Source organism: Erithacus rubecula (assembly GCF_903797595.1).
Source record: "Erithacus rubecula genome assembly, contig: scaffold_150_arrow_ctg1, whole genome shotgun sequence".
Lineage (NCBI taxonomy): Eukaryota > Metazoa > Chordata > Aves > Passeriformes > Muscicapidae > Erithacus > Erithacus rubecula.
The window spans coordinates 174,611-197,569 of NW_027636151.1; the positions used below are offsets into that span (position 1 = coordinate 174,611).

At 58.0% G+C, this 22,959-nt stretch overlaps 1 protein-coding gene across 1 annotated transcript in view; it reads right to left on the reverse strand.

Moving 5' to 3' along the window:
• The window catches only part of LOC306815536 (Fc receptor-like protein 2), a gene marked incomplete at both ends in the record, with an annotated part of 30,681 nt that extends 14,354 nt beyond the window's left edge, over positions 1 to 16,327 (reverse strand). Inside the window, 3 exons of the mRNA XM_079332114.1 lie at positions 14,777 to 15,091; positions 15,180 to 15,449; positions 15,913 to 16,327. Of these exons, the coding sequence (XP_079188240.1) occupies positions 14,777 to 15,091; positions 15,180 to 15,449; positions 15,913 to 16,327 (1,000 nt within the window). The remainder of the gene's footprint in view (positions 1 to 14,776; positions 15,092 to 15,179; positions 15,450 to 15,912) is intronic.
• Positions 16,328 to 22,959: the final 6,632 nt, after the last annotated feature.

Sequence of the window (22,959 nt, forward strand, 5' to 3'; positions counted from 1 at the left end):
CAGAGGAACCGGCGTGGGTTGTGCTGGCACGGGCGGGAAGCCCTGGGCAGCCGGGCCACGGCTGGAGCAACCTGCGAAAAACCTGTGGCAGCCTGGATGGTGGCTGGGGCAGGCACCGGGGGAAAAGCTTCGGGTGCCGAGGCTGGGGCAAAACTGGAGCCGGTGGGGAAGGCAATATTTCCCCAGCTTCCTTTTTTTCTTCTTCTTTTTTTCCTTTCCTGATCTGTCTCTAGGGTTTTTTGATATTTTAAAAATTTTTACTTCAAGGGGTTCTGTGTCTCTTGCCCAATACATGGCATACTCCCCATTCTTTGGATCACTCGACTTTCCTGAATTTACAAATACATTAAAGGGCTGGCAAATCTAAGTCTCCCAGGGCATGTCTGCCATCACTTTTCCTCCCCCTTCTTTCTTTGAACCTATCTTACCTGCTTCTTTTCCCATTTTCCCAGGACTTTTTCCATTCTTCCTGGCTTCTGCCTCTCCTTTCTAACCAATTTCTCTGGTAACTTAAATATCAGTTACCTCCCCTACAGCAAAGAAAATCCTTATTTTCCAACAGTACAATACCATCCATCTCTTTCCAGAAAATAAACTTTAAATTAACAATACATATGCATTCATTCACACACACTCAATTTTATTTCTTCACTATATTTTTCTCACTAATTCTTACAAGACAACACAGTACCAAAGTACCTTTTCTTTACTTGTTCTCAGATTTTTGTTGGACAACCTGGATGCTCTTGGGAATTTTATCCCGCAATTCAGCAATGTTTTGGGTCCCCCACTTTTGTCCTGTTTCCCAGTAGTCCACCAGTAGTCCACTACTGTGGACTAGCTAGGAAATCCTTGGCTCCCTTTATCCTTTGTACCCCAGTTCTTACATGAACCCTGATTCTTATCTGAACCTTTGGTACCTGGGTTCTTTGGTTTTCTAAAAAAACCTGACCCATTCCTGATTGGTCTTTCGGTGCCTCTGGCCCCCGACTGTTTAAATAAAATCCCTTTGACAAACGGCCCTGGCCCCTGACTTTATTTTAAAACCCTTCAAGAAGCTCTCCCAGCCCCCTTTTTTATTTAGAAGTCCCCTCTTCACTCACTTTGCTCCTTCACCTGCTGCTTGTCTTGCAAGAAGTCAGAACTGAGGTTAGAAGAACTCCGCACTTGCCCCGTAACTATGTTACGTCTCAAACACAGCGTGCCTATCTTTTCCGGAGCCTTTCTCCTGGGACCCTTCTTTCTCCCGCACTCCTTGGAGCCGCCCTCTGACTCCCCCAGTGCGGTCCTGCAGCGCCGGTCTCCGACCGGGCCTCCCGCCTGTTCAGTCACAGAGCCCTGCAGAGTGCAAAGGGTGCGATGCTCTGCTTCATTAGCACCGTGTTAATCACCATGGAGCCACCAACATGCAGGAGCTCAGCACTTGTGAACAACTAACCAGTGGGATTAAGCAGAAGCCACTTTATTGTTTACATCATGCTCTACTTATACATTCCAAAACTACTGTCCCTGGGATCATGCAGTACTTGATTGGTGCCTCTGTCTTGTCCATGAGCTCAGCTGGCCTCTCTCAGGAAATATGATTAGTTACAGTCCAGTGCTTCCAGGCCCTTCTTTATCTCAGTTCTTGCAATCTGTTTGCAATTCTGTTTTTCAACCTCTTCTTTCTTAATTTAGCAATAATTCATGATTCAGGAGCCTTGACAAATTCCAGAGTGTTTGATAAGAATACTTAAAAATAGTTTGGCTGGAGCACACTGTGGCCTAAGCTGTTCAAACACATTGCTACAGTGGGCACCCACAGGAGCAGGGGTAGGCACATGTGGGTGCCCTTGGGTAGGGACCTCCAGTGTCTCCACTGTCCCCAGTGTCACAGCATGTCATTGCAGATGTCACTGGGGTCCCACTGTCACGCATGGGGTCCTGACAGCTCCACATGGGTCACATGGAATGTGGCAGTGGGGGGGAGGGGACCTTGAGTAAGACACTGTGCTTGGGGATCTGGGGGGGGGGGGTGACACCTGTGGGTGATGTGTCCCTGTCCCCCCCCGCCCCACACAAACTCACCCCTGCCCACTTGATGCACATGACAAGGGGGTCAAGTACTACCCAGTCTTCTGGTCAAATCCTGTGGGGATAAGGGGGAGTGTGGGTGAGGTCTGGGGAGGGGGAAAGGGGAGTCCCAACTGGAGTCCCCCACTCACTTGTCCTGGTGTCTGCAAGGACACACTGGGGAGGGGGTGACTGTGGGGTCTCTGGGACTCCTGAACCTTCCTGGTACCTTGGGAGTTCCAACCACCCACAGGACCCCCAAATCCCCACTGGAGCCCCAATTCCCAATGCACCCCTGATTGCCCCAGGACACTCCAAGCACCCCTGAACCCCTCAGAACTTCTGCACCACCACAGTGCCCCTAATGCCCCTGGTGTTCCTGAAAATCTGAACCCCAAACTCGGCCAGGACGGGCATGCCCCACACTGCCCCAGGATCCCAAAAACATCCATTCAACATGCTTGCACGACCCTCCATGGACTCCCCAAGTGCTCCAGAAGCTCCCAGTGCCATCCAAATGTTCCTCAAAGTGCACTCAGGGATTCGCATAGAGTCCAACCAAGACCCTCCAAATTCTCCCCACAACCCTTAGCCAAAGTCATTGTGGGTTATTTTCCCCAGCCCATCCCATGTCCCACATCGATGTTCCCAAGTTCCAGGAAGGAACATGGGGCCACCTCGTGCCCGTCATGCAGGAGCAGCCAATGGCACAGCTGTCACCACGGGGGTCCCACCACAATGGGGTGTACTGGGATGCCCTGGTCTGTTTCTGTGAGGAAGGTACAAGCTCTGGCCACACCAGGGGTGTGAGGCCACCCAAGGAGTGGAGCCCACCCAGACCTATCAGGGAATCACCCTGAGCATTTCAGATCCCCCCTCATCATCTGACACCACAACGAGGGGGCTGAGTCCACTGCTGAGTCTCTCACACTGGTAGGTGCCACTCACTGTGACAGTGAAGCTGTTGGGTCCCTCCTGCCCCCAGAGCCGCCCGTCCTTGTACCAGGTGGTGGCACCGGCGGTCCCCGAGCCCTGGCAGGTCAGTGTCACCCAGTCCCACAGCACCGCCAGCATCCAGGGGGGCTCCACCAGGAGCTGGGTGCTCTGGGCACCTGGGGGTGACAGGGGACACCAGCCTGCCAGGGCCACCACGGGGCTGGGGACAGAAGGGCAGGGACATGGCATCCCCTGAGGACTCACAGTGAGGCCGAGGGTCTGGACTGGAAGGGAGAAGGGACAGGGCTGGGTAGGGGTGGCCCTGTAGGGACAGCAGCACCTGGGGGACCTGGTATGGTGCCTGTCCCCAAAGTGTCCCCATGGGAACACTGGTGTAGCATGGAGTTTTTGAGGACACAAACACTTCAGTCTCCCTGGGCTGAGGCAGGACATGGGGAAATTGTGGACACCCCATGTGTTCATAGGTCGCCTCCCCCAGCCCTACAGCACCTGTCCCCACAGCCACATCCCCATGGCCCTGAGCCCATGATCCCATTCCCATGACACCTGTCCCCACATAAACATCCCAATGGCCCCGTGCATTGAATGTGGCACTTGTCCCTGTCCATGCGTCTCTGTCTCCCTGCTACACACACTCCATCCCCAAAGTTCCTTTTGCCACATCCTTGTCCCCACATAACTGTCCTCCTGTTCCCATTCCCACATCCCAGTTCCCCTGTTCCTGTCCCCTGATCCTGTCCCCACAGCCGCTCCAGGACTCTGGTCACACTGGGCTCCATGCCCATGCCCTGGCTCTGCTGCCCTTGGAAACCTCAGGGGACCCCACAGCCCGCCTGTGCCCCCTCCCCACTGCTCTCTGCTTCACCAGGGCCCATCCCCAGGGTGTCAGGCCCGTGCCCGGGGCACTCACCCCACAGGAGCAGCGCCACCTTCCCGGCCATCCCGGTGTCCCTGGCCATGGGCACTGGCTGTCACTCGCTGCTGGGGCCACCTGTCCCCTGGCTGGCGGCTCTTGGGATGAAGGGACAGGAAGCGAGGTCATGTCTCATCCTCATGTGTAGGTGACCCTTGGTGGAGGCAGGGTGGGGACAGGATGGGGGCAGGGTGTGGACCTTATGGGACATAGGGGTGATGGTAGGACATGTTGGGGACAGGATTTTTCTGGAATTTAGAGGTTGAGGTGGTGCAGGGGTTTAGGGTTGGGTGGACACCAAGGATGGGTGTCCAGGGGGCCGTGGTTCCAGGGATGGGGTCCCATGGGATTGGGGTTCCCATGTGGTTGGTGGCTTCAGACTCAGCGATGAGGGTCCTGGAACAATGTGTCCTCGAGGGGTTTGTGACCATGGGATGGATCCCAGGGATGGGGGTCCCAGAGTGATGGTAAGTAAGGAATGAGGATTCCATTGTTGGATTCCCAGGGGAATGGGGGTGCCAGGGATGGGTGTGCCCGTGGGGCACAGCTCCTTCCCTGGGTGCCTCAGATTTTGGGGTGATCCAGGGCTCAGTGCTGGGGTGCTCCTTTACTGGGAAGGCATCACATGGTGGTCCTGAGTACTTCTGCTTCTATGCCCTTCCCTGCCTGTGACTTTCTCCTCTCTTTATTTCTGTTTTCCTTATTCACTTTTGTGCCATGCCCCCTCACCCCCAATTTCTGGCTCAGAATACTTGAGGAGAACCTGGGCATGGAACAGGTTAGGTGGACCCCAGGGAGAGAGAAAAGGGGCTGAGGGCTCTGTAGGGAGGATTGGTGAGACTGTGGGGAATTGGGGTGTCCACTGTGCCCTCCCAACACTTTCACTTTCTTTCCCCAGCAGCAGATGGAAGAGGCTGTTTGTGCTGAGAGTCACACGGGGTGAGTTCTGTCCTGGGGGCACATCCAGGGGGCCCTGTCTGAAGGGGATCCTGTCCCAGGGGGACACATCCTACCCAAGAGGCTCCAGTCCTGGGGGATGGTGAATCTGGGGATTCCAGACTTCTCCAATCTCACTCCACCCCTGCAGGATCTGAGCTGGCAAGAGCAGCCAGTCGCCATCCAAATGTGGGGCCAGCCTTGGCGCAGCCCCAGTGCCCAGGGATGGGCATTGGCCAGCCCTGCTCTGGCCAGCCCCTGGTGGCAGCCAGGACCTGAGGCTCCCCCGACCCCTTGGCTTTGATTCTTGCAGCTTTTGAGCTGCTGCAAAGGTGAGAATTCTTTCTGTGACCAAAAAAGGCCTGGCTGTGGTTTGCTCAGCCCTGCAAGAAGCACAAAAGCCACTGTGAGCCCAAGCAGTGGCTCTGGGAGGGCCTTTGATGGTTTTCAGAGCAGGGCTGGCTGGAACCCCCCCTCCCCTCCCCCCCACTCCGCAGGGGCAGCTGTGAGGGAACCAGTCTGGAAATGCAGCAATCGATCATTTGGTGCCTGTCCCCAAGGCACTGAGAGAGACCCAGAACTGCTGCAAATCCCGCAAGGATCTGCTCAACAACCTGACCAGGACCCTCCTCCTTCAACAAAACCTGCAGCCCTCTGGGACCTTCCAGAAAGAATGTTTGGTTTCTAGATATGGACACCAGAAAAGAGAGAAAAAAGTGTGGAAATATGGAGCAGGGGCTCCACACGTGGCTCTGGGGCATAGGGGTGTCCCAGCAGGAGCAGGGAGTGCCCAGGAAGGGGAGTTCAGGGCAGGGTGCAGTGCATTCACCAGAGAATCAGAACCTGAGGGACACACGGGCGTTTCCACAGATTGCTGTGGATCCAAATGTACCTGGGATTTCCCATCATCACGGCAAAGTCATCACAGGTGTCCCCTAAATTCTGGGCACCTCAGAGTTGCCAGGGCCCCACTGGGGACAACAGGAATGCTCAGGAACGCCCAGGACAGAGGTGCCCAGGATGTGCCACCTCTGGGACATGAATCCCCAAGGACGTAGCACCACCAGAACGAGGAGCCCCCTGGGAGAGGACCCAGGGACAAGACCCAGGTGTCACCAGCCCAGAGGAGCCCTTTTCCCTCCTGGCAGGACCCCTCTGGATGTGCCCCCCAGGACAGAATCCACATCCTGGCCTCAGCATGAACAGCCTCTTCCTTCTGCTGCAGGAAAGAGAAAGTGAAAATTTTGGGGGAGGCACGGCCAGAGAGCCCATCTTCCACAGCCCCCCAAACACTGCCTGCACCCCCCCAGTCCCCTTTCCCCTTCCTGGGATCGCCCATCTCTTACCTGCTCAGGTGTTCCCTGGGATGTGTGAACCAGGAAATGGGGCGACAGGAAAAAGCCCAGGGGTGTGTGGGGCAGAGAGGCAGAACCTCCCAGGACAAGCCAGGCCATGAGCACTCTGTGGGGCTGTGCTGGGCTCTGAGTAAGCCCAAAATCTGAGGCAATCCATGAAGTAGCTGTGACCCCTGTGCCACCCAGCCACTGCCCATCCCTGTGACACACTGGGAATCCAACCATGGCATCCCCATTATCGTGGTCTTTTCCCCCTGGGGACCCGAATCCCAGCACTCCCATTGCTCAGCACAACCATTGCCTTGATCCCATGCAATGGGCTAATACTTTCCTTAAAATCCCCATTCCCGAGGGTCCCTTTTTACCCACTGAATTTTCAACCCTGGCACCCCAGTGCCCTGGACACCATTCCCTGGCTCCCTGCAACACCTCAGCCTGCAAATTTTGACAACATCCTGTTCCCACCATGTCCCACCATCACCCCCATGTTCCACAATGTCCCCACCCTGCCCCCATCTTGTCCCCACCCTGCCCCCACCAAGGGCCACCTACACATGAGGATGAGACGTGACCTCACTTCCTGTCCCTTCATCCCAAGAGCCGCCAGCCAGGGGACAGGTGGCCCCAGCAGCGAGTGACAGCCAGTGCCCATGGCCAGGGACACCGGGATGGCCGGGAAGGTGGCGCTGCTCCTGTGGGGTGAGTGCCCCGGGCACGGGCCTGACACCCTGGGGATGGGCCCTGGTGAGGCAGAGAGCAGTGGGGAGGGGACACAGGCGGGCTGTGGGGTCCCCTGAGGTTTCCAAGGGCAGCAGAGCCAGGGCATGGGCATGGAGCCCAGTGTGACCAGAGTCATGGGGTGGCCATGGGGACAGGATCAGGGGACAGGAACAGGGGAACTGGAATTTGGGGATAGGAACAGGGGGATCGAAATGTGGGGACAAGGATGTGGCAAAAGGAACCTTGGGGCTGGGGCAGCTGTGGGGACAGGGAGACAGGGAAGCAGAGACAGGGACAAGGGCCACGTTCCATGTAGATGGGGCATGGTGACAGGTGCCATAGGAATGGAATCACAGGCACAGGGCCATGGGGATGTGGCTGCAGGGACAGGTGCTGTAGGGCTGAGGGAGGTGACCTGTGTATGCATGGGTGTCCAGTGTCCCCATGTCCTGCCTCAGCCCAGGGTGACCAAGTTGATCCTGTCCTCAAAACACCTGTGCTACACCAGTGTTCCCATGGGATCAGTTTGGGAACAGACACACCAGGTCTCCCAGGTGTTGCTGTCCCTGCAGGGACACCCCCACCCGGCCCTGTCCCTTCTCCCTTCCAGCCCAGACCCTCGGCCTCACTGGTGAGTCCTCGGGGGATGCCATGTCCCTGCCCCATTGTCCCCAGCCCCGTGGTGACCCTGACAGGCTGGTGTCCCCTGTCACCAGCAGGTGCCCAGAGCACCCAGCTCCTGGTGGAGTCCCCCTGGATGCCGGCGGTGCTGTGGGACTGGATGACACTGACCTGCCAGGGCTCGGGGACCGCCGGTGTCACCACCTGGTACAAGGACAAGAAGCGCTTGTGGCAGGAGAGAAGGGACAGCTTCACTGTCACTGAGAGTGGCACCTACACGTGTGACAGACCAGGCAGCGGGCCCAGACGTCCCATAATGGTGTCAGATGGTGAGGAGGGAATCTGAAATGCTCAGGGTGGCTCCCTGAGAGGTCTGGGTGGGCTCCACTGCGTGGGTGGCCTCACAGCCCTCCTGTTGAAACAGGGACATCCCAGTGCACCCCACTGTGGTTGGAGCCCCCGTGGGGACATCTGTGCCACAGGGCTGCTCCTGGTGTCCCTGGGACTTTCCCATGCAGTGACTACTACACCCAGATGTCCCCAGTGCCATGGGCACCCACTCTGGACCTGTCTCAGACTCCTCAGTGTGGCGAGACCCTTGTCTCCTACAGAGCCGCTGGTGCTGCAGGTGCCAGCACGTGCACTGGTGGAGTGGGACACGATAACACTATGGTGCCAGTGGAGGCAGGACAACCCTGTCAGCAGGGAGTGATTTTACAAGGACGACAAGGAGCTGGGAGGGTCCCTCAGGGGCACCAAGGTGTCCCTGTTGCACTTGCAGCTGCACAACAGTGGCCGCTACTGCTGCAAGGGCTGGGTGGACTCAGGAATGTCATTGTCAGCACTGGAGATATTGACAGTGCACGATGAGCACACCCACAGCTGGAACCCCAATTTCCTGACACCCCCAAAACCACTTCTCAGTGGACTCAGAGTCACAGTCCCCACCCCCATGTCATTCCCAGAGCTCAAGCCTGTCTTGGTGCTGGAGGGTCCCCCTGAGCTCCCCGCGGGGTCCCCCCTCAATCTCAGCTGCCTCAGCACCCCCAGCCCCCTGCGGCCCCCAGCCCCCCTCCTGTACAGCTTCTACCAGGACGGGCAGTGGGTGGGGGGCCCACAGGGGTCTCCGCAGCTCCTGGTGCCCACTGTGGGGGTCTCCCACTCGGGGAATTACAGCTGCAAGGTGCGCTCCGAGGGGGGGTTGTACAGAAGAGCAGCGCCCGGCTCGGCGTCACAGTGCGCAGTGAGTGTGGGGATGGGCACGGGGAGCCCCCACAGCCCCCCCAGCACTCCCATCTTTGCTCAACCCTCTGCGTGCTCTCCTGCCTTCCCAGCTCTCTTCCTGGGACCTCCCATCACCCTTGCTGGTTCCTGCGTCCTCCACCAGGTCCCCACAGTTCTCTCTGGGTGTGCCTCTCCCACTCTGTCCCTCCATTGTCCATGGCCCTGCCATCCCTGTCTGGGTCCCCAAAATCATTCCTATGTTTGCTTTCAACCCTCTCCTTGTGTTCCCTCTCTGAATATCCCATCCTTCTATGGGGTTCCTTCCTTCCCTTTCCAAGCACCCGACCCACTTCGCCCCTTTCTACCTCACTGACATCCCCCCACCCCCTCTCTGATCTTTCCCCTCCCTGAGTCCCTCACTCCTCCCATGTCCCCAACACTTCCTGTGTCCCCCTGCAGGGGTCCCGCCCACAGGGGTGTCCACGTCTGTGCACCCATCCAGGGGACAGGTGGCAGTTTGGGATCGCCTGGTGCTGAGCTGCACAGTGGCCATGGGGACAGGTCCCCTGTCCTTCTCCTGGCACCGGGGGGGCTTGGGGTCACTTCTAAGCACAGGACCCAACCTGGAGCTGCAGCATGTTGGGGACAATGACAGTGGCCACTACCAGTGTCGGGTCAGCGACGAGAACAGCGTGGCTTAGAGTGTCCCCCTGAATGTCACTGTCCTGGGTGAGTGGGGTCCCCAGACGGAGGTGAGACCACCCACAGCATTCCCATCCCTGCCTCACCTGGTGCCAGCCCTGTCTGTGTCCCCCACAGTACCCGTTGCCAATGCCACCATCAGCCTAAGGTCCCCCGGCACTCTAGGTGTGCCCAGGTGACCCCGTGACCGTGCGCTGCTCGGTGCAGGTGGGCTCAGCCCCTGTCACCTTCACCTGGCTGCACGACGGGCACGAAGTGGCCCGGGGTCCCCTCCTGGAGCTTGGGGCCATCGATACGGGACATTCGGGCATCTACCAGTGCGTGGCCACCAACCAGCTGGGACAGGACGGGCACTGCGTGTTCCGGGCACTCAGCCCAGAGCTGGCCCTGGAGGTGACACCACAGGGAACCACTGGACACCACTGGAACACAGGTGGGGTCACATGGGATCATTGGGATTGCAGGAGGCCTTCAGTGACAGGTAACCCTGATGTGTCCCTTCTGTCCCCAGCAGTGGCTGCAGGTCTTGGTGTGTCCCTCCTCTTCCTGCTCCTGCTCGTGGGTGGAGCTTTGGGCTGGCACAGGTGGAAGAACATGGGTGGGTGACAGTGGGAACAGTGGAGGCCCTGAGGTGCTGTGGGGTCACCAAAATATGGGAGTGATGGGGCAGCAAGCACAGCCACTGATTTGGGCTGGACTGAGCTCTCAGGACATTTGCTCAACATGAGGAAGAATTTGGCATGGTGTTTTAGCCTTGCATGGATTTGGGGGATCTTGGAAGAGTTTGGAGGGTCCTTCTTCTGACCAGGCTTGAGCTTCTGAGGGTTCGGGAGCTCCAGAGCATTGGGGTGGTACAAGGGTTCAGAGGGACCCCAGGGATGCTCAGGGATGCTGGAGGAAATTGAGGGTGCAGTGGGGTTTCAAGAATCCTGAGAGGGGTCAGGGCCCTTGGGACCCAACAATTACCCTTCCCCTTTTTCCTTTGCAGCTGCCAGGAAGCAGCAGAAAAGGTGAGTGGAAGGCTCAAACCACACTCTGGCCTTGGACCCCAACCCCCAAGCCCTCTCATTCCCTCCTACAATCCCCTTTATTCCCTCAGGGCCCCCCTGCAGCCACCAGCCCCTCCAGAGAAGGGTAAGGTGCTGTACACCCATGTTGAGAGCACCAAGCAGACAGGGGGTGAGTCTGGGCTGGGACACACGCAGAGGGACACGTCACCCATGAATGTCCCCCTGCCCAGATGCCACAGCCGGTGTCTCTCACAGTGCCACCATGCCGCCACACTCCAGGATCCCCAGGTGACCTACGCAGAGCTGCCAGCAACCCATGGGCGACCACGGGGATGTGGGGACATCTACAGGAATGTGCTGTGACACTCGGGGCATGGCTGGTCACTGGGGGGCACTGGGCGCAATGGGGGAAATGGGTGCACTGCAGGGCACTGGAGGCACTGGGGGCATTGGGGGGCCCCACTCTTGGGCAGCCACACATTTTTCTCCCCCCACTGCTCCCATGGGTGCCCAACATTCACGGGTGTGTGGACACAAGTGGGAGGGTCACATGTAAAGTTGCACAGAGCACCCAGAGCTCCCAATTCCCCCACAACACCCAAGAACATTTCCCAGCCCCCTTCCACTACCACCAATGGCTCCCCATTCCACAGGAAAGTGAACCCAGAACCCTCAGATTCTTTCCCATTCTCTCCCCTCTGTGCTTCCAGTATCCCAAATGGCTGTCTATTTCCTCTCCCAATGCTTCTCTATTGCTCCCATTAGATCCAGGTGGTTCCCATTCTCTCTCCCAGTGCCCCTCTACTCCCAGTGCCTAGGCAACACCCCTCTCAGCTCCCCCAGTACACCCACGGCTCCTCATCTCTCCTCCCATTTCCAGGGAAACATACAACTCATTTCCCTCTCATTGCCACCAAAATGCTGCTTTTTGGTTCAACTGGCAAAGATGGTGTTTCTTTGTTCATCTCTGTTGGCGTTTAGGAATTGGATTCTCAATTATGGGCTGCCAACACAAGCCAGTGCTCTGGATTGCCTTCTGCCCTGTCTCAAATCTCTCCTGCGCCATGTTCCCCACACAATGATGTCACAAAAGCCCTGAGTATATTCCGCAGCCTCCCCCTTTCCAGGGCAGTGGGGATCAGGCCATGGCATAAGAAGGGGTGTAAGGGACAGGAACTATTTGATGTCTCGAGACATTTTGGAACACCTGTGTGTGGTAGGGCTGGGCCAAGCCTATTTTTTAGTGACACAAGACCCTGTGTGTCAGTCAGTCTGTCAGCCATGGCACACTGGGGAAAGTGTGAAGCTCTGAAAATCTCAGCTCCTGAGTGGCCAAGGAACCAGGAGTCCCACCTTTGGAGCAGACTCGTGGTGGCCCAAGGGCTTAAAAAGCAGATCAAGAAGTGACCAAATGTCAGACCCTGTGTTCTCTTGCAGTGTCTGTCCCATCCATGCTGTTGCAGAATTCCAGAATATGGAAACTTTCTTGGTTTCAAACCGAGTTGTGTGCCAGGGAAAGAGGGAATCTTCCTGATTTGCAAAGAGGATCTGTCACTCTAATTGTTATAGGTCTGAAAATTATGGGACTTCCAGGTAAAAATTTAAGAGCATGTATAAAAGTCCATTGCTAGGAAATTTATAGTACAGAACGGAACAGAACAAGCAGTAACAAAACAACAGTAACTTCCAGTAAGCTCAGAACTGTGTTTGTTCATCTTGGGTGCAGTAATGGCAATGGCCAGCAGGGGCCGCTGCAAAGAGCACTTCCGGCTAGCAGGGGGCGCTGCAGGGAGCACTCCCGCCCAGCAGGGGGCGCTGCAGGGAGCACTCCCACCCAGCAGGGGGCGCTGCAGGGAGCACTCCCGCCCAGCAGGGGGCGCCCTGGTGCCAGCTCCAACCCCTCAGGGGCCATGGCGGCCTCGGGCAGGAGGGACGAGCCCAAATCGCTCCTTTGGCAAATTCACACTTTGCACCAATCGGTCCCAGCACCGGCAGCACCCGGGCAGAACAGACGAAGGCAGCAGCTTGGATCCTAATGCCCGGTGGCAGCGGAGCAGTGTCCCAGCCCAGGCACACACCCTGCACAACACCCGCCACCGCTCTCCCTGATGGGAACGCAAGGAAGGCAGCACCCAACCCCAGGCAGGTCTCAGGCCCACAGCAGCACCTCTCATGCCTTTCCACCACAATTCCTGAAAACCCTCTGCCTCTCACTACCTTTTCCTCCTTCAGCCCTGGCACAGCAGCTCTGGGAATGTTGAATTCCCCTGGCATGTTGAGGAAAGCAGGTGCTCCTTGCTGACCCTGCCAGGGCTCCTCAGGTGCTCCAGAGCACATTTGGAGCTGCTGCTCTTCCTGGGCCACTGCTGGTCTCGACACAGTAGCCACGGAGGGAGGAGAGGGAGCAGCAGAGCCTTAATGAGCTGTTGTAATTATGGCTGGGGTTCCTAAAGGTCACCTGTGCTGCTGAACCATCCCTGTGCACAAACACATCTCTGCTGCCTCTGCCGGGGGTTTTGGGCTACTATGACAGCACTGGACACATTTTGGGGCTCAGATGCCTCCAGCTCAGCCCACAAGAAGCTTTTTTGGATGCTGGGAAAGTTTCCTGGAACTTTTCACCTTGGCCACTGCACAGGGATGGGCATTGGCCAGCCCTGCTCTGGCCAGCCCCAGGTGGCAGCCAGGACCTGAGGCTCCCCTGCCCCCTTAGCTTTGATTCTCGCAGCTTTTGAGCTGCTGCAAAGGTGAGAATTCTTTCTGTGGCCAAAAAAGGCCTGCCTGTGGTTTGCTCAGCCCTGCAAGAAGCACAAAAGCCACTGTGAGCCCAAGCAGTGGCTCTGCGAGGGCCTTTGATGGTTTTCAGAGCAGGGCTGGCTGGAACCCCCCCTGCAGGGGCAGCTGTGAGGGAACCAGTCCGGAAATGCAGCAATTGATCATTTGGTGCCTGTCCCCAAGGCACTGAGAGACCCCAGGAACTGCTGCAAATCCTGCAAGGATCTGCTCAACAACCTGACCGGGACTCTCCTAAGTCTAAGCTGAGCAGGCAGAGTTGAACACCCAGAAACTATTTCTCCCAGGTTAATTCAAAAGCTGTGTTTTATGTCCAATAAGAGGCACAGGGTTTTATGTCCAATAATAGGGATCCTGTGTCCCATGGCAATGGGGGAGGAATGGGTAGACCCTGGAGGAACTGGGAGCACTGGAATGGGAAGCTCTGGGCAGCCCCACATAGGAACTCTTCATTCGTGGCCATCTCCTGGGCAGAGTGGGCAGCCATGAGAACCCAGGGGGAGGGAACACATAGGGCAGGGATCTCTAGTTCCCCCAGTGCCATGCATGCCCCGAGTGTCACAGCACATTCCCGTAGATATCCCCGCATTCCCGCAGTCTCCCATGGGTTGCTGGCAGCTCTGCGTAGGTCACCTGGGGATCCTGGAGTGTGGTGGCACGGGGGGACACTGTGAGAGACACTGGCTGTGGCATCTGGGCTGGGGGACACTCATGGGTGACGTGTCCCTCTGTGTGTGTCCCAGCCCAGACTCACCCCCCATCTGCTTGGTGCTCACGACATGGGTGTACAGCACCTCCCCCTCCTCTGGGGAACCCGGGGGCTCCGGGGGGTCCCTGAGGAAATAAAGGGGATGTGTGGGAGGGAATGAGAGGGCTTGGGGGTTGGGGTCCAAGGCCAGAGTGTGGTTTGAGCCTTCCACTCACCTTTCCTGCTGCTTCCTGGCACCTGCAATGGAAAGAGGGGAGGGGTAACTGTGGGGTCCCCAGGGCCCTGACCCCTCTCAGGAATCCTGAAACCCCTCTGCACCCTCAATTTCCTCCAGGACCCCATAGCATCCCTGCTGCCTCCCAGAACTCCTGAACCACCCCAGTGCTCTGTGCCACCAGAATCTCAAGCCTGTTAGAAAGGATAAACCTCTAAATTCTACCCAGGGTCACTGTAAGAACCCACAAAATCCCTCTAAGGCCTTCCAACACCCCCACAAACCCTTTAGTACCCTGGGAAATACTCTGAGTTCTTAAGTCACAGGCTGTGGGTGCCGCTCCATCAGCCCCACATTTCTGTGGCCCCCAGCTCCCTCGGGGCCCCCATTGTCCCCACTGTCACCCACCCATGTTGTTCCACCTGTGCCAGCCAACAGCTCCACCCATGAGCAGGAGCAGGAAGAGGGACCCGCCAAGGCCTGCCACCACTGCTGGGGACACAAGGGACACATCAGGGTCACCTGTCACTGCAGGCCTCCTGCAATCCCAACGACCCCTGAGTTCCCCACCTGTGTTCCAGTGGTGTCCAGTGGTTCCCTGTGGTGTCACCTCCAGGGCCAGCTCTGGGCTGAGTGCCCGGAACACGCGGTGCCCGTCCTGTCCCAGCTGGTTGGTGGCCATGCACTGGTAGGTGCCGGAATGTCCCACATCAACGGCCCCAAGCTCCAGGAGGGGACCCTTGGCCACTTTGTGCCCATTGTGCAGCCAGGTGAAGGTGACAGGGGCTGAGCCCACGTGCACCGAGCAGCGCAGGGTCACGGGGTCACCTGGGCACACCTGGAGTGCTGGGGGACCGGGGGTGATGGTGGCATTGGCCACAGGCACTGTGGGGACACAGACAGGGCTGGCACCAGGTGAGGCAGGGATGGGAATGCTGTGGGTGGTGTCACCTCAGTCTGGGGGCCCACTCACCCAGGACAGTGACATTCAGGGGGACACTCTCAGCCACGCTGTTCCCGTCGCTGACCCGACACTGGTAGTGGCCGCTGTCATTTTCCCCAACATGCCTCAGCTCCAGGTCTGGTCCTGTGCTTAGAGGTGTCCCCGAGCCCCCCCGGTGCCAGGAGAAGGACAGGGGACCTGTCCCCATGGCCACCATGCAGCTCAGGACCAGGCGATCCCCAAGTGCCACCTGTCCCCCGGGGGGCTGCACCGACAGGGACACCCCTGTGGGCGGGACCCCTGCAGGGGGACACAGGAAGTGTTGGGGACATGGGAGGAGTGGAAGACAGCAGGGAGGAATGAGGGACTCAGGGAGGGTGAGGATCAGAGAGGGGGTTGGGGTATCTCAGAGAGGTAGAAAGGGGCGAATTGGGGCGGATGCTTGGAAAGGGAAGGAAGGAGCCCCAAGGAAGAATGGGACATTCAGAGAGGGGACATAAGGACAGGATTGAAAGGAACTACAGGAAACATTTTGGGGACCCAGACAGAGATGGCGGGCCCAAGGACAATGGAGGGACATCAGACAGGGAGAGGGACACCAAGGGAGAGCTGTGGGGACCTGGTGGCAGATGCAGGAACAAGCGAGGGTGATGGGAGGATCCAGGGAGAGAGCTGGGAAGGCAGGGCAGCACACAGAGGGTTGAGCAGGGATGGGAGAGCTGGGGGGGCTGTGGGGGCTCCCCGTGCCCATCCTGGCACTCACTGCGCACTGTGACGCCGAGCCGGGCGCTGCTCTTCCGCACGGCCCCCCCCTCGGAGCGCACTTCGCAGCTGTAATTCCCTGAGTGGGAGACACCCACGGCGGGCACCAGGAGCTGTGGGGACCCCTGCGGGCCCCCCACCAACTGCCCGTCCCGGTAGAAGCTGTACAGGAGGGGGGCTGGGGGCCGCAGGGGGCTGGGGGTGCTGAGGCAGCTGAGATTGAGGGGGAACCCCTCGGGGAGCTCAGGGGGACCCTCCAGCACCAAGACAGGCTTGAGCTCTGGGAATGAGATGAGGGTGGAAACTGTGACTCTGAGTCCACTGAGAAGTGGCTTTGGGGGTGTCAGGATATTGGGGTTCCAGCTGTGGGTGTGCTCACCGTGCACCGTCACTGTCACCGGTGCTGACTCTGACATTCCTAAGGCCATCCAGCCCCTGCAGCTGTAGTGGCCGCTGTTCTTCAGAGGCAGGGAAGACAGGGACAGCTCAGTGTTCACTAAGGTCCGCCCCAGAACCTTCTTATTCTTGTAAAATCGCACATTGGTGACAAGCTTTTCCTTCCGTCCCCGGCAGCGCAGTGTCACTGTGTCCCCCTTCAGCAGTGCACGTGCTGGCACCTGCAGCACCAGCGGGTCTGTGGGACAGGAGGGTCCCATCACACTGAGGAGCCCAAGACAGGTCCAAAGTGGGTGGCCATGGCACCGGGGATATCTAGGTGAAGTGTCCACTGCTCAGGAGGGTCCCAGAGACACGAAGAGCAGCCCCGTAACACAGCTGTTCCCAAGGGGGTCCCACCACACTGGGGTGCTCTGGGATGTCCCTGTTTGCAGGGGACAGGCTCTCGCCACACAAGGGGTGTGAGGCCGCCCATGGATTGGAGCCCACCCAGACCAATCAGGGAACCACCCTGAGCATTTCAGATCCCCCCTCACCATCTGACACCATCATGGGTGGGCTGAGACCACTGCCAGGCTTGTCACACGTGTATGTTCCACTCTCGGTGACGGTGAAGCTGTCACGTCCCTCCTGCCCCCAGCGCCGCCCGTCCTTGTACCAGGTGGTGGCACCGGCGGTCCCCGAGCCCTGGCAGGTCAGTGTCACCTGGTCCCACAGCACTGCCGGCGTCCAGGGGGGCTCCACCAAGAGCTGGGTGCTCTGGGCACCTGCAGGTGACAGGGGACACCAGCCTGCCAGGGCCACCACGGGGCTGGGGACAGTGGGGCAGGGACTTGGCATCCCCCGAGGACTCACCAGCGAGTCTGAGGGTCTGGGCTGGAAGGGAGAAGGGACAGGGCTGTGTGGGGGTGGCCCTGCAGGGACAGCAGCATCTGGGGACCCTGTGAGGTGTCTATCCCCAAACTGTCCCCACAGGAACACTGGGATAGCAAGGAGGTTTTGAGGACACCATGGTCACCCTGGGCTGAGCAAGGACATGGGGACACTGTGGACACCCCATGTATACACAGGTCACCTCCCCCAGCCCTACAGCACCTGTCTCCAGGGCCCTGTGCCTGTGATCCCATTCCCATGGCACCTGTCCCCATGCTCCATCTGCATGTGATGTGGCCCTTGTCCTTGTTCCTGCATGGCTGTCTTGCTGTCCCCACAGCTGCCCCAGCCCCAAGGTTACTTTTTGTCACATACTTGTTTCCATATCTCTACCCCGGTGTTCCCGTCTCCACATCCCAGTTCCCCTGTTCCTGTCTCCCTGTTCCTGTCCCCATGGCCATCCCATAACTCTGGTCACACTGGGGTCCGTGCCCATATCCTGGCTCTGATGGCCTTGGGGATCTCAGGGGACCCCACAGCCTCCCTGTGCCCCTTCCCCACCGCTCTCTGCCTCACCAGGGCCCATCCCCAGGGTGTCAGGCCTGTGCCCGGGGCACTCACCCCACAGGAGCAGCGCCACCTTCCCGGCCATCCCGGTGTCCCCGGCCATGGGCACTGGCCGTCACTCGCTGCTGGGGCCACCTGTCCCCTGGCTGGCGGCTCTTGGGATGAAGGGACAGGAAGTGAGGTCACATCTCGTACTCATGTGTAGGTGGCCCTTGGTGGGGGCAGGGTGGGGACAGGATGCTGGCAGAGTGAGAACATGGTGGGACATGGGGGTGACGGTGGGACATGGTGAGGACAGGATGTTGCTGGAATTTGCAGGCTGAGGTGTTAGAGGGAACCAGGGATGGGTGTCCAGGGCATTGGGTTGCCAGGGATGGGGGTCCTATGGGTTGGGTGAATTCAAAGTCAGGGATGAGAGTCCCAGTACAACGCGGCCTCCAGGGATTTCTCATTGTGGGTTGGATGCCAGGGATGTGGTTCCAGGGATTTCAGGGTCCTGGGGAAATCATGGTGCCTAAGGGAATGGGGGTCCAAGGGTCTTGGACTACAGGGAAAAGGCTCCTTGTGTACGGAGATCATGGGCAATGTCAGTCCAGGGATGTGGATCACAGGGAAGGGGGAACATAAGGAATAGGGACCCCATAATAGGTTTCACAGAGAAGAGGGGGTGCCAGGGATGGGCACTGGCTGGGCAGTCCTGTGGGTCAGAATTTCTTCCCTGGGTGCTCAGATTTTGGGGTGACTCAGGGTCTCATGATGTCCCCCTGGGGTGCTCCTTTGCTGGGGAAGCATAACTTTGGGGTCCTGAGTAATTCTTTTTCTGTGCCCTCCCCTGTCCTTGACTTTTTCCTCTCTACATTTCTCTTTTTTCCTCCTTTTCCTTACTTTTGTGCCGCGCCCCCTCACGCCCAGTTCCTGGCTCAGAAATCATGGAGAGCACCTTGGCAAGGAACAGCATGAGGGGACCCCAGGGAGGGAGAAAAAAGAGAAAAGGGTCTGCAGGGAGGGGTGGGGAGGCTCTGGGGGATGGGGGTGTTCAGCTGTGCCCCCCCAACACTTTCACTTTCTCTGTTCTGCAGCAGAAGGAGGAGGCTCTTTGTGCTGAGAGTCACACAGGGTGGGTTTTGTCCTGGGGGCACATCCAGGGGGTCCTGCCTGAGGGGATCCTGTTCTGGGGGTGACACGTTCTGGGTGGATTTTGTCCCAGTGGTGACACATCCCAGCAGGGGAGATCCTGTCCTGAGGGTGGCAGTTCTGGGCAGGGTCCCTGGACACATTCCCTGAGCAAGTGCCTGTCCAGGGTAGGGCACATCCTGGAGACCCCTGTCCTGGGCAGGGGGGCCCTGCCATCCCCTTCTGTCCTCAGTGGGGCACTGTGACCTCAGTGACCTCTGGGGTGTCCCAAGTCGGGGTGTGACCCACCCACTCTACAGCCCCTCATTGGCTGCCCCCGCCCATCTGGGAGCCTCAATCCCCATTTCGGAACCCTCATAGGTGCAACACCTGGGCCCCATTGCACAGCCCACCACGATCATTCTGTGGGTGAAAAATCCCAGCACAGCTGAATGGGGCTAAGAGACATGGGCTAGTGTCAGTCAGGGAGGGCACAGACACCCCAAAAACACCCAAATCCCACCCCACACCCAAAACCCCTGCAGGGCCTCAGTGCTGGCAACCAGGAGATGGATGAGACCCTCACCATGAAACATTTGTGAAGCTCTTAGGGGGCCTCCCTCTCTTTTTCTCCTGCTCCCCATAATCTCCCCACGGGGTTTCTGTCCTGGGGGGTTGGGACTCTTTGGGTTTATTGGGTTTGGGGAGAAATCCTGCTCCAGACTTCTCCAATCTCACTCCTCCCCTGCAGGATCTCAGCCAGCAAGAGCAGCTGGGGAATGGAGCCCCAGGCTGGAAGGAGCTCCCAAACTCCTGCTCCTTGAAGCCAGTGGCCACCCAAGTGTGGGGCCAGCCATGGCCCAGCCCCAGTGCCCAGGGATGGGCATTGGCCAGCCCTGCTCTGGCCAGCCCCAGGTGGCAGCCAGGACCTGAGGCTCCCCTGCCCCCTTGGCTTTGATTCTCGCAGCTTTTGAGCTGCTGCAAAGGTGAGAATTCTTTCTGTGGCCAAAAAAGGCCTGCCTGTGGTTTGCTCAGCCCTGCAAGAAGCACAAAAGCCAGTGTGAGCCCAAGCAGTGGCTCTGTGAGGCCTTTTGATGGTTTTCAGAGCAGGGCTGGCTGGAACCTCCCCCTGCAGGGGCAGCTGTGAGGGAACCAGTCCGGAAATGCAGCAATTGATCATTTGGTGCCTGTCCCCAAGGCACTGAGAGACCTCCAGAACAGCTGCAAATCCCTCAAGGATCTGCCCAACAAGCTGACCAGCTCCCTCCTCCTCCTTCCTGCCTTGCCATGGTTGGCAGTGGCTGGATGCCCCCATAGCCACTGTTCTCTCTGCCCTCTGCAGCTGAAAAGGGAGACAAAATTGTAGAAAGGATTCCTGGGTTGAGACAAGGACCAAGAGAGATTGCTCATCAAATCCTGCCACGGGAGAAACAGGCTCACTATCAGAGGTTTAAATTGAATTTTTTGCTGTCAAAATCACAATGGGATAAGGAGAAGTCACATAAACCCTTCCAAACACCTTCTCCTGAGAACAAACTCCTTCCCAGGCTCTGCCTTCTCCCTCCATCGGCACAAGGAGTTGGGAATGGGTTCGCAGGCAGTTCAGCACAGGACTTTTCTGCCGCTGCTCAGCCAAGGTGGGGTCCCTGCCTTCCAGGGAGACCCATCTTCAGGGACTTCTCCAGCATGAGTCCTTCCCATAGGATGCAGTCCTGTCCCAAGTGCTCTAGCAGGGGCTTCCCATGGGCTCACAGCCCCCTCGGGCACCCCCTGCTCTGCCAGGGCCTCCTGCAGGGCTGCAGGGGGGGTCTCTGATCCCCAGGGACCCCCACGGGCTGCCAGGGAATCTCTGGAGCCCCTCGTGACCCTCCTTCCTTCCTGCAGGGCTGTTCCTCTCACAGCCTCGGGCTCCTCTTTGCTGCAGCAATTCCATCTCTGCCATCCCTTGGATTTGCCCTTCCCAGCTTCTGGAGCTTCCACACGCACCCCCCTGCCCTCTATCCCATATCTGCTCCAGGACATCCCGTGAGTCCCGGGAGCTGCTGGGGGAGCTGCCTGGCAATAGTCACTCCCGACATGTCACGACAGTGGCTTCAGGCACGCTGTCACAATGGGCTCAGACACATCCCAGCTGTCGGTTCCATCACATTGTGACAGTCTCAGGGACATTGTCACACCTCCCACACTGCATGACAGTGCCGGCACTGGCAGTGCCATGGCAGCCACGGCTGCCGGCACAGGGTCCTGGTCCCTCCGTGCTGGGGGCTTCTCCCCCTCTGTCGGCAGCTTCACCCACCGGGATTCCCGTCCATCATTTCCAGGGTCTCATCCCAGGGGTTCTCAGCTGGGATCTCCCTCTGACCCCCAACCCCTCTGGCCCCTTCTGTCCTGCCCCCGAGGGTCCAGGGCTCCTCCCAGGATCAGTCAGTGTTCAGGGAGAGATCCCTCACATCAACCTTTCCCAAACAGCACTAACACCTGCAGCCCAATTGGGACTCTTCAGGATGTGCCTAAAAATCCTAAGGGATCACCACTCTCCATCACATACAAACCACACACCACCAGAATCATCACCAAGGACCCAATCTGGGACCTTGTGTAAGATGGTGCCCGAATCCTGAGGGGTTTTGGGGAATTGGTGTCAGTGCAACATCCCAGAATCTCTGGAGATCAGGGATTGGCAGGGTGCCCTGGCCACCTCTGGGAATCCTTCCCCCTGCATCCCAGTCTGGTGCCACTTTCACCACACTTTCCCTTCCTGCCTTGCCCCAAAACCAGAGAACCAGGTCCCCAAAGCTTCTCCAGTGCTTCCTGCATTGCTCTGGGCTGGCTTGGTGGCCAAGTGGGCAGCTCAAGCAGCCCAGGTAACACTGGTAGCTGTTGGGGTCTTTTTGCCACTGAGCTCCTTCCCTGTGCTCCCCAGCATTTCTCAGGAGAAGCCTCAACCATGTCTCATCATTGGAGAAAAGGAATATGAGAGGATCAAGGAATCAGCTTGAGTCCCTGCTATTGTGGAGCACTGGGACAGGCTGAAGACCTTGGAAGCCAGACAAGATGCTAGTTTTATGGGCATCTCCCCTCCTGCTTCCGCTTTTTCCTGCTCAGCAACTGGGTTTGAAGGGTTTGAAGGCTTCAACAACGGGGTCCTCTTTGTCCCTCATGTTTTGGGGTACAGGGGAGGCTGCAAGCCTCGGAGCTGGGCAGCATCCCTGAAATTGGGACCAGCACTCACAGGCTTCCAAGGGTACAGGGTGTCAGCCCAGAACTGTGGGAAGGGGTGCCCATGGCCATGCCAGGTCTCCAGTAGCCCGTCATGTCCCCACTCTGTGCCGGGAATGTGGCACCTGAAGTGTGACCCCTGCGAGCCCTCGGGAAGGTGTCCAGGACTGGGCAGCACTCTCTGTCTCCGCAGGAAGCCCTGAAAAAGGCCCAGATGGAGAAGCAGAGAAAGGCAAAACTGGAGGATGAGAGAGACCATCGGAGACATGTGGAGGAGGAGGAGCAGCAGGAGGAGCAGAAGCTGCTGCAGCGGGTGAAGAGGATGAGGCTGGAGCAGGAGGAAGAGATGCAGGAACTGAACATGGTAGGGCCAGCACTCCCTGATGTCACCTGGCCCTGCCTGAGCCTCCCCTGCTCCTCGTGCTCCCAGCTCTTCCTCTCCTTCCCTTGCCCTCCCTGCTCCTGGGTCCCAGTGCAGCTTTGAGCCACATTCACCTCTTGTCCCCACAGCTGTTCCTCAGTTCCAAGTACAACATGATACCAGATAAGCAACTGTCGCTGTTTGCTATGAGTGGCAAATAAGAGCAACACACTTCTTGGGTGGAAGGAAAAAAGCAGTTTATTAAAACTCGACTTATTTTTATAGGATTATTTCTGAATCTCAAAGGGGACACCTGTTCATTGAGCAATAGGAGAAAACATCCCATGTCACGTACATCCTGCACTGTCCCATGGTCAACACCAGGTGCTAATCTTCTGTTTATTAATTCCTTTCTATTTGCAAGAAAGCTATCACCCTGGGAAAAAATCTGACTGGAGCTGAGAAAGTGTCACAGCTTGAGAAAGAGACTCAGAACCTGAGAAAAAGCCTGGTTGAAAT